A 19,429-nucleotide genomic window follows, 5' to 3' on the forward strand; every position below is an offset into this window, starting at 1 on the left:
TCAGTGTACACACTAACTTGCTATATATACCTGCATAACTATGTACTGAGAAGCATTCAATCAGTAATGTGTTTACAAAGCTGTTAGAACCATGCCTGGCATATAGTAAACACTTATTCAGTGTATACAATTATTGCTATAATGTTTATTTGTTTTAATGAGATAGAATCTTGCTACACATTGGTCTATAACTTGCTTGTATTACTTAGCAATACACCATAAGTATTGGATATTCTCTCTTGTTTTCTAATTTACTTATGCATTTAAATATGTCTGTACACGCATATAAATCATTTTACAGAAATAGGTTCCTGTATACTTGGAATCTCTTGTTCCTACAATTCCTATCTTCTTCCCTTTATCCACTCTAAGGAACATATTAACAACCTGATCACAATGTGTTTATGAAATATTATTATTAATCCAACTGTGCCTCCAAATTCAACAGAAAAGAAAAAACATTTCCAAGAACAACAGCAAAAATCCCACAAACACACTCGCAGACAAGGTCCTTTGGTCATTGTACAATACAATACCTACTTCTGTGCATTTTGCTTTCCTTGTTCAAATGTATCTGATAGAAATAACTCAAAATCAATCAATAGGATTCTATTTTATTATTTTATTGACTATGTAGTAGGCAAAGAAATAAGAGTTTGTGTCAAAATTATTTTCTTGATGAGCAGTCACTTCATTTCCAGGTTTTTGCCAGCATAAATGATGCTGCAAAAACATACTCAGATATGAATTTACACATGCTGCTTTTATTGCAAGGTTAAGGAACACATCATTTTAAATGTTAATAGATGTTACCAAATTGCTTTTCCAAAAGGCGGTGACGATTCAAATTTCTACCATGAGTAAATGAAAGTACTCTCTTCCCCACATGACTGCCAACAGCAGGTGCATTGGTAGTTGTCACTTTATTTTGCATTTCACTGACTAGTGAGTTTGAAAATCTTTTCATACATACATTTATTGTCCATTTATATTTCCTTTTATGTGAGTGGCCTATTCATATCCTTTGTCTATGTTACTATGAAAATATATATATGTGTATATATACATATATACACATATATATATATATATATATTGCCCTTTATCTGTTTATCTGTCATCTGCATTGCAAAATTTTAACAAATCAAATTTTTTCCTGTTACCTTATTTATTGTATATTTTGCCATGGAAAAGCTTTATTTTAAATTTTGATAATTAACTTATTCATATTTTATACTTATGCCTATTATTAACTTATGCCTGTCAGCTTCATACCCAATCTTCTAAACTCAGCTCTGTGATCCTGGGAATGAAATTGCAATTTCCATTTCTGTTTACCAGTAGGGGCCATGTTGAGCTCTGGCCACAGTGGGAGCTAAGGGAGATGGCAAGGCTGGAGGAGGAAGCCAGGACCTGGCCTTTTCTGTGTACTCCTTGTCTACTTCCTGTGTGCCTCCGGTGGACTCTCGTGCCTTGATTCTTCATCCCAGCAAGCTCTTTTTATGGCAGCAGCTAAATCAATTTCAATTTTTGCCAAACTCATAGAACCATTCTCATTGCACCCTCTTCAGAGACACTAACAGCACCCAAGGAGCACCTCATTTTAGAGGTTTGAGTTTAAGCCCTTCATCTAAGTCTTTTAAGGTTTAATAACTCAAACTTTTATTTGTCCCCTCTTCCCTAGGTATTGTAGTTGCTTGGTACAGTTATCACCTTTCCGATCCTTTAGGGCTCTCTTTTAATACTTTCAGCTACCTAGTTAGTAATTTTATATATATAATAGTTGTATCTTAAATTGTATGTTTTAGAATAAATGATGTAGTTTCTCTCCACCAGTGATATAATAATTAATAAATTAATTGGGATTATTTGTATTTTCTTAGGAAGTAATCTATTTGCTCTGGATTTTCAAATTTATTGCCATAGTAATGCTTGTATTTTCTTTTTTTATATGCTATTCCTTCTATACATTTTATTTAATCTCTTCTATCATTGTAATGTGTATATATATTTCACTTGATTAAAATAACTGGATTATCTATATTTTTGGTTTTGTGGGTGCATATGTGTATATATATGTGTGTATGTATATGTGTGTGTTGTGTGTCCATGTATGTGTATGTATCTTTGTGTGTATGTGATTGTGTACTCGTGCACACGTGTCTATGGGTTGATGTTTGTATATGTATATGTGTGGGGTTTTTTTATAGCCATACAGCACAGCATAATGATAAAAACATTTTCTAGTTGTTAAGAGAGTATAGCTATTAACTTAATGCTCTAGTGCAGAATTCACCAAACTTTTTCTATAAAAGGCTAGTTTTGCAGGCCTACAGTCTTTGTCTCAACAAATTAACTCTGTGATTGTAATACCAAAGCATCCATAAACAATATATAAATGGCATGCTCTGGGGTCACTCTCTATTTGAATCTTTGTCCTCTATCCCATGACTTTGCCCAACTAACTTACCTTTTAGTGTCTATATCTCATCTTAAATATCACCTTCACCAGGAGCATCTCATGTTTCTCTACTGGATCCTTATTATTTAAGGTGTGGTCTGTGCACAAGGAACGTCCATATCACCTGGGAGCTTATGAGAAATTCAGAATCTTGGGCTCCATGCAGTAGTGTGTTGGAGTTGCTTCACACTGATTTGTGAAAGCAGAATATGCACAACTCTTCCTAAATCAGAGTTCAGTGACATTGAGTTGGTAGTTTGAAATTGTCCACGGGGGGAATATTTATACCATGGCAGTTTGCAAATGCTACAGATGAGGTGTTTTATTTAAGAAAACAAAAAAAAACCTTGTTTCTTGCAGATCATTGGCTTACCCCAGACCTACTGAATTGGAATCTGCATTTTAATAAGATCTCCATGGCATCTATATTAATATTAACATTAACATTAAAATTTGAGAAGCACTGCAGTGGATCATTTTTTCCCAAAGTATATGTTAGAATCACATGGCATGCTAATTAAAATACAAATTCCTGAAACTCATGTGTACATGGATTCAGAACCTCAAGTGGAGCCTCAAAAATCTTTTTTCTGTAAAAATATGCGTTATAAACAAGCTTTCTGCTTGGTTCTTAGGCACCCTAAAATTTGACAATTATTGTTCTACAATATCTGTGCCCAGGGCATGCTTTATGTTCTAATTTATAATGGAGCAGAACGGTAGAATCATAAAGAATTATTCCCAGGCCTTGAGACCTACTCACAGAACTTACACAATTTGTATGGCTGAATTTTGGAATTATTATGGACTAATGACCCTTTTATGCTTTCATTTTCCTCCTTTTAGAACAGGAATGTATACAGTGGTTATTCTGTGCCTGCCCAACAATGTATATTTGGTAATATGGGGTAGATGATTTGTCTATTTTAGTTTCACAGGTCTACAGGTTAAGAGGAACAGAATTTAAGGAACTGCACTTAAACTACATCCCAGGTGCATCATCCACACCTGGATTTAATTTAGGTAGCAGGTTTCTGGACGTCAGGCTGTTGCCAATTGGATGAGCCTTTTGAGAGGACTTGGGGAGGGGCTGCATGTGGGAGGACTGCTTAAGGACTTTCCAGGTTCCCTCATTTGCTTAATGATGGTTTCAGAATCATCAGGGTTGGAGTGTGGGGAGGATGATGAGGTGGAAGGAACTCAAAAGTTCTTAGCACATTGGAAATCTAGTTCAGCACTTTGTGAAGTAACCATATTTTTAAAGCCAACCCCCTTCATGGCGTTTATCAAAGTCCCTACATTGCTGGGGATCTCACATGTGAAATTCACCTCTTGACAATTGTGTGTTTCTCTGGCCGGTTGTTTTTTATCTTTTTTCCCTAGCTCATCACATCTAGCAGAGAAAGCAGACACACACAGAAACCCCCCCAGAAACCTTTTCTCCAGTTCAACTACTAACCCTTTCATATACTCCACATGGAAGAAAAGCTTCAAATTCATCACACGTGTCTATCATACATGGTGACTGGTGTTCACTTTGGAATGTGGACTCTATTGTCAGGCTTAGCTCAAACTTTGGATTTAAACATGCCATTAACTCTAGTAGTGTATTTGACACTTAGTTAATTTTAAGGAAGTATTTGTTGAGTGAAGGAAAGCCACCCATTATAAAACTGAGAATATTTTATATTTCAGGGTTTTCCCTTTCTGAATATATATTTTCATCCTATTTTACCAATGATCTTAAAAATTTAGGTATTATAGAAAAAAATGAAAACTTGTATTGGCGTCATAATTTGTGAAGTAAATACTATCATATAAAATGTAGATCCTTAATGTGCATAAAATTTCAGTTATGCAAGATGAAAAAGTTGGAGATCTGTTGTACAACCTTGTATTTATGGTAAACAATATACAGTAGAGTTAAACATTTGTTAAGACAGTACATCTCTTGTGCTTTTTAACCACAATAAAATATTTACAACGCCTCAGAAACCTTGGAAAAACGACTGTTTCCATAGGGGAAAAAAACCCGATTAAAAATAATAATAGTATATATATCCTAAAGCAGGCAGTAAAGTCAATAATAATGTAAAAGAATTTTCTGAATTTGGGAAAATTGAATTATAGAATGTAATGGTGAGAATAATTAATTGAATATATAATAGAAGAAGAAGTATTTAAATTTAGACTCTATTTGCTCTGAGATTTCATTCTTATTCCCTTTGGCTTATCAGGGGCAAGTGAGATTGACTCTGAACTTTAATATTTATTTGTATTAGTATATTAGTGTTTCCCTCTGCCATTATACTATATTTCCTTTGCATTATTTCCAGTGAATTTTATGCTGCTGGTAGTTTTAGTTGGTTTTTTTAATGCAAAAAAAATGTAGAATTTTTTTCAAGGAAAATGTAATTCTGCCAAGTACTTTGGTTCATTCGATGCTGCCTGTTTCACTCTGTTATGCTCAATCACTGTGTTGGACATATTGTGACAAAGGCTCATTTTCATCAAAAGGAATCCCCAGAGGGTTTGCTACTTCAATGAAACGGAATTCAATAAATATAGTCTAATGTAAGGTGATTGGAATATATATATTCCAATACACATATGTATATAATTGCATTTTAGTCAGTTCTTATGCTGCTGGGAGCATTTTTTTAAACCCTCACTTCTAAATGAAGAACCCTGCATGAAAGCTTTTTCTCTTTCTGAAAAACAGCTGGTTTCTTCAGCAATTCAACCTAGAACAAAGAAATAAAAAACTACTACATGCTAAAGCAGATCCGCAGTAAAAATTTTGTAGAGGCAAGGCAAAGTAACATTAATAAATGAAGCTAATTAGGTTTGATTTGCATATTTAACTCATCTTAATTACACAAGGATTCAGCAAACATTTTAAAAGCTGCAATCAATCTTTCACAGATATGGTTAGTTATTTACATGAAATAACAAAAACTAGGAGCTTTGTTAATGATTACTCTGTTTCTAATTTATATGCTAGTGAGATCATTTCAGTAATAATAATGGAATATATTTTTTAACAACCTGTAAACCCATAAGGTTAAAATTCCAAAGAATTTTCTCACAAATATGTTTTTAAGAATTTCCAGGCCGGGCGTGGTGGCTCACGCTTGTAATCCCAGCACTTTGGGAGGCCGAGGCGGGCGGATCATGAGGTCAGGAGATCGAGACCACAGTGAAACCCTGTCTCTACTAAAAATACAAAAAAATAGCCGGGCGTGGTGGCGGGCACCTGTAGTCCCAGCTACTCGGAGAGGCTGAGGCAGGAGAATGGCGTGAACCCGGGAGGCGGAGCTTGCAGTGAGCCAAGATCAAACCACTGCACTCCAGCCTGGGCGACAGAGCGAGACTCCGTCTCAAAAAAAAAAAAAATAATAATAATAATTTCCAGAATATGTGAAATAGTATATAAATTGCTCTATTGTATTAAAATGTTTTACCTTGTTCAAATAAAAAAAGATCTTTATAAAATTCTTTTAACATTAATTTTTAAACTTGAAAACTAAGGTAGCAGCCATAATAGAGACAAGCAGAATCTAGTAGGTGATGAGTAGGAGAATTTTTTCTGGCAGCTGGCATAAACTTTAATTCTGCTCACCCTTGGATACAGTTTGCTTTCTCATCTTTAATAGTACTTTTGACTGGTCACAGAATTTGAAATTAAATAGGCAGCATAATGGCACAACATGATTCTTTTTAAGTTCAATGTTTTATTTAGAGAAATTATTTTGTAAAAATATACACAGGAATGCTGTCTCTGTGTTGTGATGTGAGGGGCTGGCAGGTGCACTCGGAATGGCTAAGTACAGAAGGTTCTGTGGACAAGAAGGCAACAGTGCACAAAACTTTATGCTGTGCAGCTGTCAGATGGTTGTGACATTCCATTATTAGGGCTCCATTTCTTAGATTTTCTCTCCATGAGGGTCATTTTATAACATCAAAAATCCTGACCCTTTTGCTTTAATTACCTTGAAAAGGTGGAGGTCATGTGGTTAGGAAAGGAAAGCTGGTGAAGGGCGCATTTACCAAACTTGCAATGTGTGTGTGTGTGTGTGCATGTGTGTGCATTAGTTTAAAAATATGTATTAAATGCTTCCCACGTGCTAATTCATCGTTGTGGTTATAATTATGAAGTGATAAATACAGTACACTAAACGTCATCTCTTCTATCATAGAGCTTGCAATCTGCATATTATGACTATGTAATTGTTAACATTTATTGAGTACTTGCTTTGTCCCGGGCAGCAATCAAAGCACTTTACACCAATTCACTTGTTAAATCCTCAAAATGGCACTATCATGTAGATACTATATTATTTCTATTTTACAGATGAGAAAGCTGAGGCTTAGAGTGTTCCAAGGGCACAGTAAGCAGCAAAGCCCAAATTCAGACCCAAGTACTTTCACTCCAGACACTGTGCTTTTAATCATTACATTATACACTTGTATAATATCCAAGTCTGCTTACATATGTATTCAATACGTAAAATATACAACTTTTCATTTTGAGACTGCATATAAGTCCAAAATATATTCATGCAATGTATGTACAATACAATAAATAGTATAAAATAATGTCACAGTTTACCTTTTGCAACCAGTTAATGTTCTAATGGCTATTGTATTCCTAAGACATTTTATGAGTAGTAGAATAAAGATATCTGTAGCTCTTTGCAAGGGGTTGAATTGTGTCCCCTTAAATCCATATGTTGATGTCTTAATCCTCAGTATCTTGGAAGGTGACTGTATTTGGAGATAAGGTCTATAAAGAGATAATTAAAGTTAAATGAAGTCATCAGGTTGGGCCCAAATCCAATATGACTGGTGTCCTCATAAAGAGATTAGGACACAGATAGACACAGATGAAAGGCCATATGAACATATAGGGGGATGACAGCCATCTACAAGCCAAGTGGAAGGACTCATAATGAAGCCAACCCTGCCTACACTTTGAGCTTGGATTTCTAGCCTCTACAACTATGAGGAAATAAATCTCTTTTGTTTAAGCCACCCAGTCTGTGCCACTTTATTATGGTAGCTTTAGCAAACTAGTATAAACTTAATTGTGTCTAAGGATGAGAACACCACTCAATATCTGAAACCAAAAAGCTGAATGTATAATACACTTAAGTGTGGAAGAGTTATACTGGTCAGAGTTACCCAGTGAGCAAATCCAATTGCTGATTTTATATCCAGTTTTTGTGAAGAGTTTACTTTGGATTGTGTTTTGGTTACAGAGGCAGGAGTTGGTTGAAGTCAGTTTTAGAAAAGTAGCTTGTATTGGTCAATGAGACTTGTTTTTTGCCAGTTACAGAAGTAGAAAAAAGTTGACAATAGCATTAGAAACATGTTCACTGTAGTGAATCCTGAGCCAGTTGGCTGACTTTCAAGTCGTGTCTGTTGTTATTTGACTTTTACAGGAGTGCTCACTGAAGTTAGTTGTCATTGATTAATTAGATAGGTTTAAAACCCACTCTGATTGTTTACTTGTAAGCAGGGCTGTAGAACTGTTGCTAATTGATTAGATGAGTTTATAACTAGTTCTGGTGCTTGTGACCATGGATAGAGAACATTGAGTCTTTTCCTGGGAGAGTGGTGACTTTTAAAATTCTCAGCAGTGAACAAAAATTAATAAATATAACAAGGAATAGAGAAAAAGCTACAAATTAATCTATAAATAACAATAACCCTTACTTGTGTAGGCATTATGTTAATCGCTTTACATAAATTTCTCCCACTGTAAATGGAGATTTAAAATATTACTAATTTCCTATGGTAGAGATGAAAAGAATTACTATATGCAAAGTACTTAGTATAGTGTTTATACGAATAAGAGGTAGTATCAATAATTTTCCAATAAGCTGAGTTTTAAACTCTGCAACTTCATTCAAATATCACATTCTTAACCACCACAGTCATAATAAAATGCATATATATTATGGTTTCATTTATATGAACTGAGGTAGATACATGAGACAGTGAGGAAAGGGGTTTGTATATGTACGGACTAGTCCATGAAATATACAACAAACATGATTTATGGTAGTTGTCTCTGGAGGTGGCCTAAAATGGCAGACTAACTTTTCATTGGAGAGTGTTTTATAATATTTGACTTTACAACCATATTTTTATATTTCCTTTCTCAATAAAATATAATTAATAAAAATTGTAGGAATGTTTTTACTAAGAAGGGCATGAGGGAATGTTTTGGAATGCTGGAAACATTTCATATCGCAATCTGAATAACAATTACACAGATATATACACAGATAAAAATGTATTGAGGTAAGCCCCTAAGATTTATGCATTTTAGTGTATGTAAATTATATGTCACTGATATGGTTTGGCTCTGAGTCTCCACCCAAATCTCATCTCAAATTACAATCCTCATAATCCCCACGTGTCGAGGGGACGCCTGGTGGAAGGTGATTGGATTGTGGGGACAGTGTCCCCCATGCTGTTGTCATGATAGTGAGTTCTCATGAGATCTGATGGTTTTATAAGCATCTGGCCTTTTCCCTGCTTGCACTTCTCTCTTGCCTGCTGCCATGTAAGACATGCCTGCTTCCCCTTCTGCCATGATTGTAAGTTTCCTGAGGCTTCCCCAGGAAAGTTAAACCTCTTTTCTTTATAAATTATTCAGTCTCAGGTATTGCTTTAGAGCAGTGTGAAAATGGGCTAATACAATCACTAATACAAAAATTGATTTAACATATCAAAAAGGCATTTTTTTGTTTTCTCTGACATTTAATTTATTTCATTTGTTTAACTTTTAGGTTCAAGGGTACATGTGCAGGTTTATTATATAGGTAAATTGCATGTCATGGGGATTTGGTGTAGATTATTTCACCACCCATGTAATAAGCATGGTACCTGATAAGTAGGTTTTCAATACTCGTCTTTCTCCCACCTTCCAACCTCATGTGGGCCCTGATGTCTTTTGTTCCCTTCTTTGGGTCTATGTGTACTCAATGTTTACCTCCCACTTAAATACCAAAACATGTGGTATTTCGTTTTCTGTTCCTTGTTGCTATGTTAGTTCACTTAAGATAATGACCTGCAGCTCTATCCATGGCCCTGCAAAGGACATGATCTCATTTTTTTTTATGCCTGAATAGTATTCATGTTGTATATGTAGCACATTTGTTCTTCATCCAGTCTACCATTGATGGGAATTTAGATTGATTTCATATCATTGCTATTATTAATAGTGCTGCAGTGAACATGTGGGTGCATGTGTCTTTATGGTAGAAAGGCATTTTAAAATCTAGCCTTGGAGACAAAAGAATGAGTCAAGTGGACTCACTTCATATTTTTGTCTTAAAATTTTTTCAAAAGATATGGAATTCACTGATTAAGTAAGTCATTATAATGAGAAAGGAAATCCGTCAGCATTAGCACTTTAATGATTTTACTGATAATGTGCTTAGCTACTTATTTTATGATTTAATTTTGGCCTAATTTTTAAGAGTTTTTAAAGGTTTTTTGTCTTAAATATGACTTTTGATGAGTATTATTTAATTTTTTTTCAAATTTCCATATGACACTACTGACACTAAAAAGACTTTTACTATTTTGGGGGAACAAGCTTAATCTTTATACATAGGGTTCACGGTCAGTCAGGCTAGGCTAGCTTGTGTTACAGTAAAAAACAACTTCCAATTCTCACAACATGTGCGCCTTGCTTCAGTTCTCTGTCCTTCATGGGTTGGAAGATGGGTGTGGGGGATTCCTGCTGGTCTTCCCGGGGATCCAGGTGGATCTCTCAGCCATGACCTTGAATGTTGTTTATTTCTGCCAGAGAGAAAAGGGACTCCTGGAGGGCATTTGCACCTATCATTAACTGCTGAAATTGCGAAGTTGGGGAGAACCCAAGAGGAGTATTCCATGTCATTTCTACTCACCACTCGTAAAGCAGAACTCATTACATGGTCTCTCATAGGCCCATGGAGGGTTAGGAGGTTCATATCTACCCAGAAAGGAGGAATATTGGAAATATTTGGCAAATGACCTCAGTCACTCCACATTCTTGCACATAAAGGGCTAGGAGACTTTGGAATCAGACAAAACTGGGTTAGTGTCACAGCTCTGGGACTTTTTATTTCTGGGTTAGATGCCACTGTTTTCATCTCTAGAATGTGAATTATAATAGTACCTATCTCCTAGCATTGCTGTGAGGATTAAATATGATAACAACTGTAAAACACTTAGCATAATGCTTTAGGTATGTAATAAACACTCAATAAATGTAAAGCTGCATCCTCCCACCTGGAATCACCATTTCCCTATAGCTGTTTAAAATATTAATAGGCAATGGAAAAGTCAATGGGTGAATATGCTCCTGGGTTAGAACTGCACTGAAGCAAAGGTGTTGGGGAATAAGAAAGTGCATGCATTTCATGTCATGACTGATCAGAATGAAAATAAATATTGAGAAGCCCTAAGCTGTTTGTCCAATAATAAGGCATATCTGGTGAGGGTGGGTTTTTTTTTTTTTTGCAATTTCATTTATAATCTCCATGTAAGTGTGCTTACTTTTTCATTCAATAACTGTATCGTATCTTACCAGAGCTGTCTTAGGCCTTGGGGATGAGAAGATGGAGGAGTGGATGAGTTTCTCTTGTGGAGCATAATGTTAGCAGCAGGAGAGTACAATAAATAAGGAGAAAAATTCATGAAGTAATTTTGTTAATGAGGAGTGATCTGAAGGAAACAAAATGGGGTGACCTATTTGTCAAGTATTGGCATCTGTGAATATAATTGAACCCTGAAATATAGGGATGTGACACAGTGGAAGCTCAGTTCTCATTCACGGACTACCCAATTGTAAGGTCCGGAATGGCGGCTTTTCTCCTTGCAGTGGTTGAGAAACCCAAGTTCTTTCCAGTTTATGCTGCCTCATCATCTAGAGGCCTTCTGCGTATAGCCTGAAAAGAAGGGGAAATAAGGAGTTTGGCACATTATGGCGGATATTTTCTAAGGGCCAGGCCTATGTTGGACTTACTTCACAACTGCCTGTGTTAGCAATGGAAGAGATCCGAGTTACCCTGAGTTACCGACGGCGAATCCATAGGTGTCTGGAGCAACTTCAGCCTTTGCCTGCTCAGAAGAAAGAATTCAACTGAGGGGCATAAAGCAGGAAAAGAGACCGAGGCAAGTTCCAGAACAGGAATAGGAGTTTATTTTAAAAGGCTTTAGAATAGGAAAGAAAGGAAAATTCGTTTGGAAGAGACCCAAGCAGGCTCATGAAGGACCAAGGGAGAAAAGGGAGCAAAAAAAGGGAGGCCTTTAACCTTGTTGCTAGGACTTCATAGGCTTGCCTCTTTCCCATGATTCTTCTCGTAGGGTGGGCTTCCTGCATGCGTAGTGTTTTCGTTACCCTTTGGAATTGAGCACAGGCATGCAGTGTGTTTAGGGAGGTGTATGCATGCCCATCTCAGGCTTTTTCCTTTTTCCAGTGGCATGTGCCCCCCGGAATGTCATACTTCACCGTTTTTTCTCTTAACACACATGCCCAATAAGGTGCTTCTCCCTGGGGCCTGCATTCAATTAACACTTTAATGGTAACAAGCATGGACCATCAGGAGATTGTTTCTCTCTGGCTAATAGATTAAATATCATTTTTAGAGAGGCAATATTGCGGAACCATCACCCAACATTTCTAGTGGGTGATAGGAGAGGCTTCTCCTGCCCAGCTCTTGCCTAACTACCTGTAGCACCTGCATTTCACTGAGCAGAACTCAGTCACATGGCCACACCTGACCTCTAGTCTGGCTGTGTCCCCAAGACGAAAAATAAAAGTGTTTCATGAAACAGTTTCTGCTACTCTAATGACTGGTTGTAAGAGAGAGGTCAGGAAATTAGATCTCAGACAGCATGAAAAAGGTTGTGTTTGAGTTGAAAGCAGCATGGGAAGGATAAGGACATGTGCATATCTAGATGAGAACATCTGCAATAGAGGAAACAGAAAGCACAAAGGCGGGAGCGTTCCAGGCAGGTAGAAAACAGGAAGGCCAGTGTGACAGCTGTATGTTCTTATATCTATCTGTACTTAGTTATTATCCTGACAGTACAAAGGAGGTTTCTGGATCAGATATCAAACCATTTACTCACAGAGAAGACTGTTTATTTTCTATTCCTCAATTCCTTATGTGGGGGGCAGGGAAGGCTGGGTGAAAACCGAGTGTACCTTGTGGGTACAGAAGGAAAGGGGTTATGTACCACTAGAAAGGAAACCCCAAACCACGAAATTCAATTTTCTTTCTTCCCTCTATGGAGTGGGGGTGGGAGGGAGAGAGAGAGAACATTAAAGAAACCTTTGCTCTGAAATCTAAACAAATCTTCCCGAAAGGAAGGAAAGCATCAGTTTGCAATCCTTGGATGTGAAGGAATGCCGCAGGGTGAGATGTCCCTGTATCTCCCCAGGGGTCTCTATCTTTAGCGTTGCTATTCAGTCATTCTTTAACTCAGGTGCCAGAACTCTGCTTAGAAAGCCCTGACCATGAAGAAATATGAAAATATTTGAGGAATACAGTGAAAAGGAAGAGTGCTAAAGGACGAGGTCAGATACAGAGACAAAAGACGAACAATTTAGGGCCTTAGGACACAGGCAGAGAGTTTGGAATTCTTTTAGTGCAATGATAATTTTTTGGTTGGCTGTATGCAGGAGCATGACATGGTCTGATTCAGCTTTTGTTGGTTGCTCTAGTGGAGGTGAAGGGGATGACTGGGAGTGGGGTGGAATGGGTGAAGGAGGCTCCTGCCACAGTCAGGGTCTGTAGGATGATGGCCTGCCCCCAGAGTGGTGATAGTGGCAAGGGATGAAGCTGGGCAGAGTAGGGCTATGTTTTGAAGAAAGACTTGTAGTAGGTAAGGGTTGGGGCTGGAGTGGGGGAAGAAAAAGAGGTATTCTTATTCCCAGGTTTTTGGTTGCCTTGGTTTGTTTGTTTGAGCAGCTGGTGATGCTGTTTATATGTATAAAGATTTCATGAAGATCAAAATAGACAGTTGGGAAGTAGTAAATCAACAAGTCTTCTTTTGCTTATTATGTCTGACATGCTGCATCAGACAGGTCACCAGCAGGAAAGAGGGGACTCACAGAGTAAGCTCAAGTTTAATGTTTACAGAGGGATGGGCGGCATTAAGGGAGCTAGCGCAGCAGCCAGGGACTCGCAACAATGGGAAATCATCACTGCCCACTACCACTATGTCTGAAAGGGGAGAGGAAGGAAAGTATTACTGGATGCAGTGTGCAAGTGGCCATGAGAAAGGATACAGGAGCTGTGGAATTTGGTAGAGAATAGGGCCACTGACATAATCACAGCTGAACAGGAGGTAGCAGAAGTGGCAATTTATCCATTCTCTCTCTCTTTCTGCTCATCCATATCCTGCAGGCGCTTCCCTCTGGCTGAATCCAACCAGAGCCCAGAGGTCCTAAGAACCTAGGCAATGTAGTTAGTAGAGAGCCTGGCACAGGGCGGGGCAGAGCCATGCGGAGAATGAATCTGAGGGCAACAGAACAAACAGCACCCATGTCTGCAAGAGCTCTTTAAGAAGGCAAATAGACATTCAAAGTTGGAACTCAGTGGAGAAGTAAGGGTGGATATGTCAACTGGAAAATATTCAGCATTTCAATAGTATATCACAAATATTAAGAGCCAATATTTGTCAAGCCCTTACTCTGTGCTAGGCAACATACCAACATTTCCTGTGCATTATTATCTCAATTAATTCTCCTAACAAAGCTCTATAGGTTAAATGCCATTATCTCATTGTACATATCAGGCAACTGAAGCACAGTAAAGCTAAGCAATTTGTTTAAGGTCACACAGCTATTAGGTGGCAGATCCAAAAATTAAATGAGGCCATTTCTACCCCCAAGGTCAGTGATAGAGATCATTATTACACACAGCTTCTCTGTTTGAGAGAATCAAATGCTGGAGCAATGCATATTAGGCCACATTATTATTTTTTTTTTGTAAACTCTTCTTTCTTTTTTATTTTTTCTCCTTTTGAAAGAAAACAATTCTGACAAGAATTCATCAAAGAAGAGATTCCAAATTTTAATGTCCCAGTTTGAGTATTGCTTTTGATTAAGGCTGTTTGCAAACTAGAATATTAGTAACCCTCATATTCCCTACACCACAAAAAGAGGAGATTCACTTTTATCTTGGGAACAAAGCTGTGTAGAAAAGCTTTTTTAACTTTTTTTAATTCATGAAACATTTATCTTCGAGTCAGGTTTTGTTATAGCAGCACAAATGTGGTCCGTCAGCATTTCCTTTATAACCCCACATTTCCAGGGTTTTTCAAGAGTGCCATGGAGATTCTACTTTGCATTAAAACTTGGCATTCAGAATTTGAAAAAAAATAAAGCTACTACATTTTTCCTTACCAATTAATCAAACAGTTTAGAGATTCTCAAGTTAGAAAAGGACCAAATGCAAAACTATCGTTAATACAAAAAGTATTTTAAGACAACTGTGCTAATTTATGTCTTTGTAAAAATATTAGCACTCAGAATACAAGTATTAATATTATATCACTGTATATTAGTTCTCAAAATTAACCAAAAAATTTCTAAGATAATATAAAAAACTATGACATCTTATGCTTTGCCTTTTTGGCTTTGTAAGTAATTTATTTCTATTTTAAGAATTGGGATGATTTGAAGTTCTTAGCATAATTGGTTTAAAGTTATAACAGTATCAAGATACTAAGCCATAATAACAAGAATGGTTGAGATTCTGAGAGAGTATCAAAGTGTTTCAATTTATTTTTGTGAAATTTAAATTTATGTGGGGAAATTTTGCACTCTGTGAACAAAGATTTGTAGCATGAATTGATTCTTTAAATTGATATTTGTAAGTTAACTTGCTGAGTACAATGGCGATAATGAGGACCAAGGAGAGATTAGTTATAAAGCCTTTCCAACTTTGCTTGGTTCAGAAATACTCCATGAATGGCCAATAACAGTGAGGGGCATCATGATGATCTACCTTTGGTAGCTCATTTTGCAGTCTTTTCTGCAGTCTCTCCCAGCCTTCAAAGATTTAAGGTTAAATAAATACAAGGTAGTGAATGAGAGTAGATGAAGACTTTTGAGTGAATCTTCTCTTCTGACTGACTTCTTTCCAGCCACACAGGCTTCTTTGTTGTTCCAGAAATGTGTGAGGCAAACATCTACTTGGAGACATTTGCTCTAGTTTTTCTTCCTACCTGGAACACTTTTCCTCCAGAAAAACCCCCTACAATACTTTGCCTGTCCTCCGTTACTATACTTTCATTGGCTAACTCCCTTACTATACTTTCATTCCTGGCTAACTCCCTTACTATACTTTCATTCCTGGCTGACTCCCTTACTATACCTCCATTCTTGGCTAACTCCCTTACTATACTTTCATTCTTTCTTCAAACCTTATCTTCTAAGTGAAGCCAGACTGGATAACTCTACTTGATAATGTGATTTCCCTTAGTTCCCAAATCCCAAAATTCCTACTGTTACTAACCCTGCCTGACATTTTCTTCTTTTCAGACTTATTATCTTCTAGTAAATTTTATGGCTTTATCACAAAATGCCCATCTCCCCCACTAGAATATAAGGTCCATGAGAATAAGGTTCTTTGTCTATTTGTTGACATATCCTAAGCACCTGGAATTGTGCCGACAAATATTAATTGCTCAAAAATATTTGTCGAATGAACAAATGGTTGAATGAAATCTGAATTTCCAAGCACATAGCAAGACTCTCCAAGCAATAGTCCACATATGACTTTCCCTTGTTCCTCTGCAGAATTTGGGTTATTTCCCTACAAGAGTCAAGAATGCCCGTTGAACACTGGTGTTCAAAATGAAAGGCCCCACATTTAGATATTTAGATCCCTATTATAATGTGTTATAGGTCCATCTTTCCTGGAAACATTTAAACTGAAGCTGGGATGTTTTTGTAGTTAATTTTAATTTTAGCTATTATTTGGATAAATTAAAATGAATGAATAGATGTGAAGTTTGGTTTTCACAAAACAAATGCTTATTCTGTATTTAAAAATGCCAGCGTATATATTTTATAAATTTTTATACGGGTAATAATGTTAATGCTGAACTGTGAAAATTCAGGAGCTAAAATGTGATTCTATAATTTAAAAAGAAAAAGAGAGACCCCACTGCCCACCCCCAGCAGCAGTAGATATGCTGTGCTGAAAATAACAGCTTTCTAATAAGGGATTTCTTAATAGTCCTTGGCCTCAGGGCTTGAAAGCTATGCTAATTGAGAAATGGAGCCACTTAGTGAAAGTTTACTACCAGCTCAGTGGTGTAAAAGCAACAACAGTAGAATTTCAGTGTAGATACCAGTACTATCGTATGCTCCCTGCTCTAGGTCTGTACGATTCTGAATAGTAGTTGATAGCAAAAGCTAGAATTTTCTATGGTGAGAAAGTATTAATTCTGGGAGGAGGGGCTAAAAATTACTTTAAAACTTAAAAGCATCTTCGAATTCCATTTTACGTTCCAAAAGAAATTTATTTGACTCTATTTCTGCTTTGTCTTCCTAGGGTATATGTGAGCAGTCACTTTATGGTCACATGCATTCTATCAATGATGCCATTTTTGATCCCAGGGTAAGTTCAGTTCTCCCAGTAAATTGTTTTTAATGCTTCATATATACAAATTCATTTTTATGGAAACAAATTTCCAAGCTAAAATGGTAAATTAATGGGGTGAGAAGAACAACTTTAGGAATTAGTTGTAAACGATAGGAAAAGTCTATAGATATATAGGGTTGCAGAATTTTAAAATTCACACACACACACACACACACACACACACACACACCACACCCACCCCACACACACCCCAAGTCGTAGCAGGAGTGACAAGGAATTCTACTGTGGTCAACTTTACTTAAACACATTTTTAAGAGCCTTTTGTCCAATTTGGGCTTCAAAAAAATAGGTGGGCTATAGACTGCATGAAATTTTAATGAAAAATCATTAAAATAACTATAATTGCTCTGTAATTTTTCTGTAAGAAAACCTGGAGAAGAAAAAGCAGTTAAAGAAAAAAATTTTCTCCAATTTAGAACAGAACAACCTTGATTTGACAGCTTTTTAATTACTCATGGAAAAGTTTCAAATCTATCCTTCTTCATATAAACTGATGACAAAACAAAAATATTTTATCTGCCGCTCGAGGTGTTCATTCAGGTGTAAGGATGATTTCACCGACAATGAAAATTGTTGGAAAGTCCTTTGAATTTTCTATGGTTTGAATGTATCCCTCCAAGTTTATGTGTTGCAAACTTAATCCCCAATGCAACAGTGTTTGGAGGTGGCGCCTTATAGGAGATGTTTAGGTCATGAGAGTGGTGCCCTCCCTCCTGAATGGGTTAATGTCTTTTAAAGAAGTTGAAGCTGCAAATTCAGTCTTTTTGCTCTCTCGCTCTTTTTCCTCCCTCCCTCTGTTATGAGATGACACAGCACAAAGGCCCTCATGAAATGGTGGTGCCATGCTCTGGGACTTCCCAGCCTCCAGAACTGTGAGAAATAAATTTATTTTCTTTAAAGTTATCCAGTTTGTGGTTTTCTGTAATAGCAACAGAAAATGGATTAAGACAGTTGCCAAGTTAATTGAGGTAGTCTTTAAAAGGGTTCAGATAGTAATCAAAGAAGGATGATTTAAGTCTGTTCTCATATGAAAGAGATTTGACTAGATAGATGACCTCTCAAGTTCATTTAAACTCTATGATTTAATTATATCTAACATTTTGGTTGTCTCAAAGTTCCCAGTAGAGTGAGAATCTTAATTCCAAATTCCACTTCTTTTCCAATTAGCTATAAAAGAAATCTGATGGATTACTTACATCTAACATCACAATGATAGCATAGTCAAAATTCTGTTACCATCCTGCTAGTATCATTCTTTTAGAAAGAGGAAAAATGCTCATGAAAAATTATATCTACTAAGGGAATGTTGATTGCTCCAATTGAAATTGTGCTTGTGTCATTGTCAGGCCTGGGAATTTTAATGATAGGCTCAACCAAAATTACATTTTAATAGATTGGTCTTCGTAAGAAATATTCTATCTAATTTTCTGTAGTGAGCCAATTAATTGGAAAGTATTATAGATTAATTCTAGATACCAAGGAATATTTCATTTCTAGCAGGGCATGGAAAAATTTAAGCACTATGGACCCGTTATGAAATAGAATATAGTTTTATGCTGAAAGTCCATTAAGTGGCTTATAGCTTCACATGCCCTACAAAAATTAAATGGGAGCTGAAATGAATAATATTTTGTAAATCAGGCATTTGGGCAAGCCATATGATAACTGCAAAAGACAGCATTTTACATTCTAAATATTAAACTTAATACATATGGAAATAAGCAAATTAGATTTATTGAATTAGCAATCGAGAGAGACATACATTAATTACCCGTATTTCAAAGGGCAAGATAACAGATATGAGGTTTAGGTGTCCAATATCAAAGTAGCTAATTTTCTTTTATTATTATACTTTAAGATCTAGGGTATATGTGCACAACGTGCAGGTTTGTTACATAGGTATACATGTGCCATGTTGGTTTCCTGCACACATCAACTCCTCATTTACATTAGGTATTTCTCCTAATGCTATCCCTCCCCCAGCCCCCAACCCCTGACAGGCCTCTGTGTGTGATGTTCCCCACCCTGTGTCCAAGTGTTCTCATTGTTCAATCCCACCTATGAGTGAGAACATGTGGTGTTTGGTTTTCTGTCTTTGTGATAGTTTGCTGAGAATGATGGTTTCCAGCTTCATCCATGTCCCTGCAAAGGACATGAACTCATCCTTTTTTATGACTGCATAGTATTCCATGGTGTATATGTGCCACATTTTCTTAATCCAGTCTATCATTGATGGACATTTGGGTTGGTTCCAAGTTTTTGCTATTGTGAATAGTGCTGC

The 19,429-nt window shown here is 36.7% G+C and overlaps 1 protein-coding gene across 3 annotated transcripts in view; it reads left to right on the top strand.

Annotated features, from left to right (window-relative positions):
- The window catches only part of SPAG16 (sperm associated antigen 16), a 1,147,205-nt gene that overhangs the window by 826,048 nt on the left and 301,728 nt on the right, over window positions 1-19,429 (top strand). For all 3 annotated transcript variants that reach the window (XM_004092023.2, XM_003254035.3, XM_003254036.3), the window contains one exon: window positions 17,038-17,103. In XM_004092023.2, coding sequence (XP_004092071.1) covers window positions 17,038-17,103 — 66 coding nt within the window. The remainder of the gene's footprint in view (window positions 1-17,037; window positions 17,104-19,429) is intronic.

The sequence above is a fragment of the Nomascus leucogenys genome, chromosome 22a, assembly GCF_006542625.1.
Source record: "Nomascus leucogenys isolate Asia chromosome 22a, Asia_NLE_v1, whole genome shotgun sequence".
NCBI classification, from domain to species: domain Eukaryota; kingdom Metazoa; phylum Chordata; class Mammalia; order Primates; family Hylobatidae; genus Nomascus; species Nomascus leucogenys.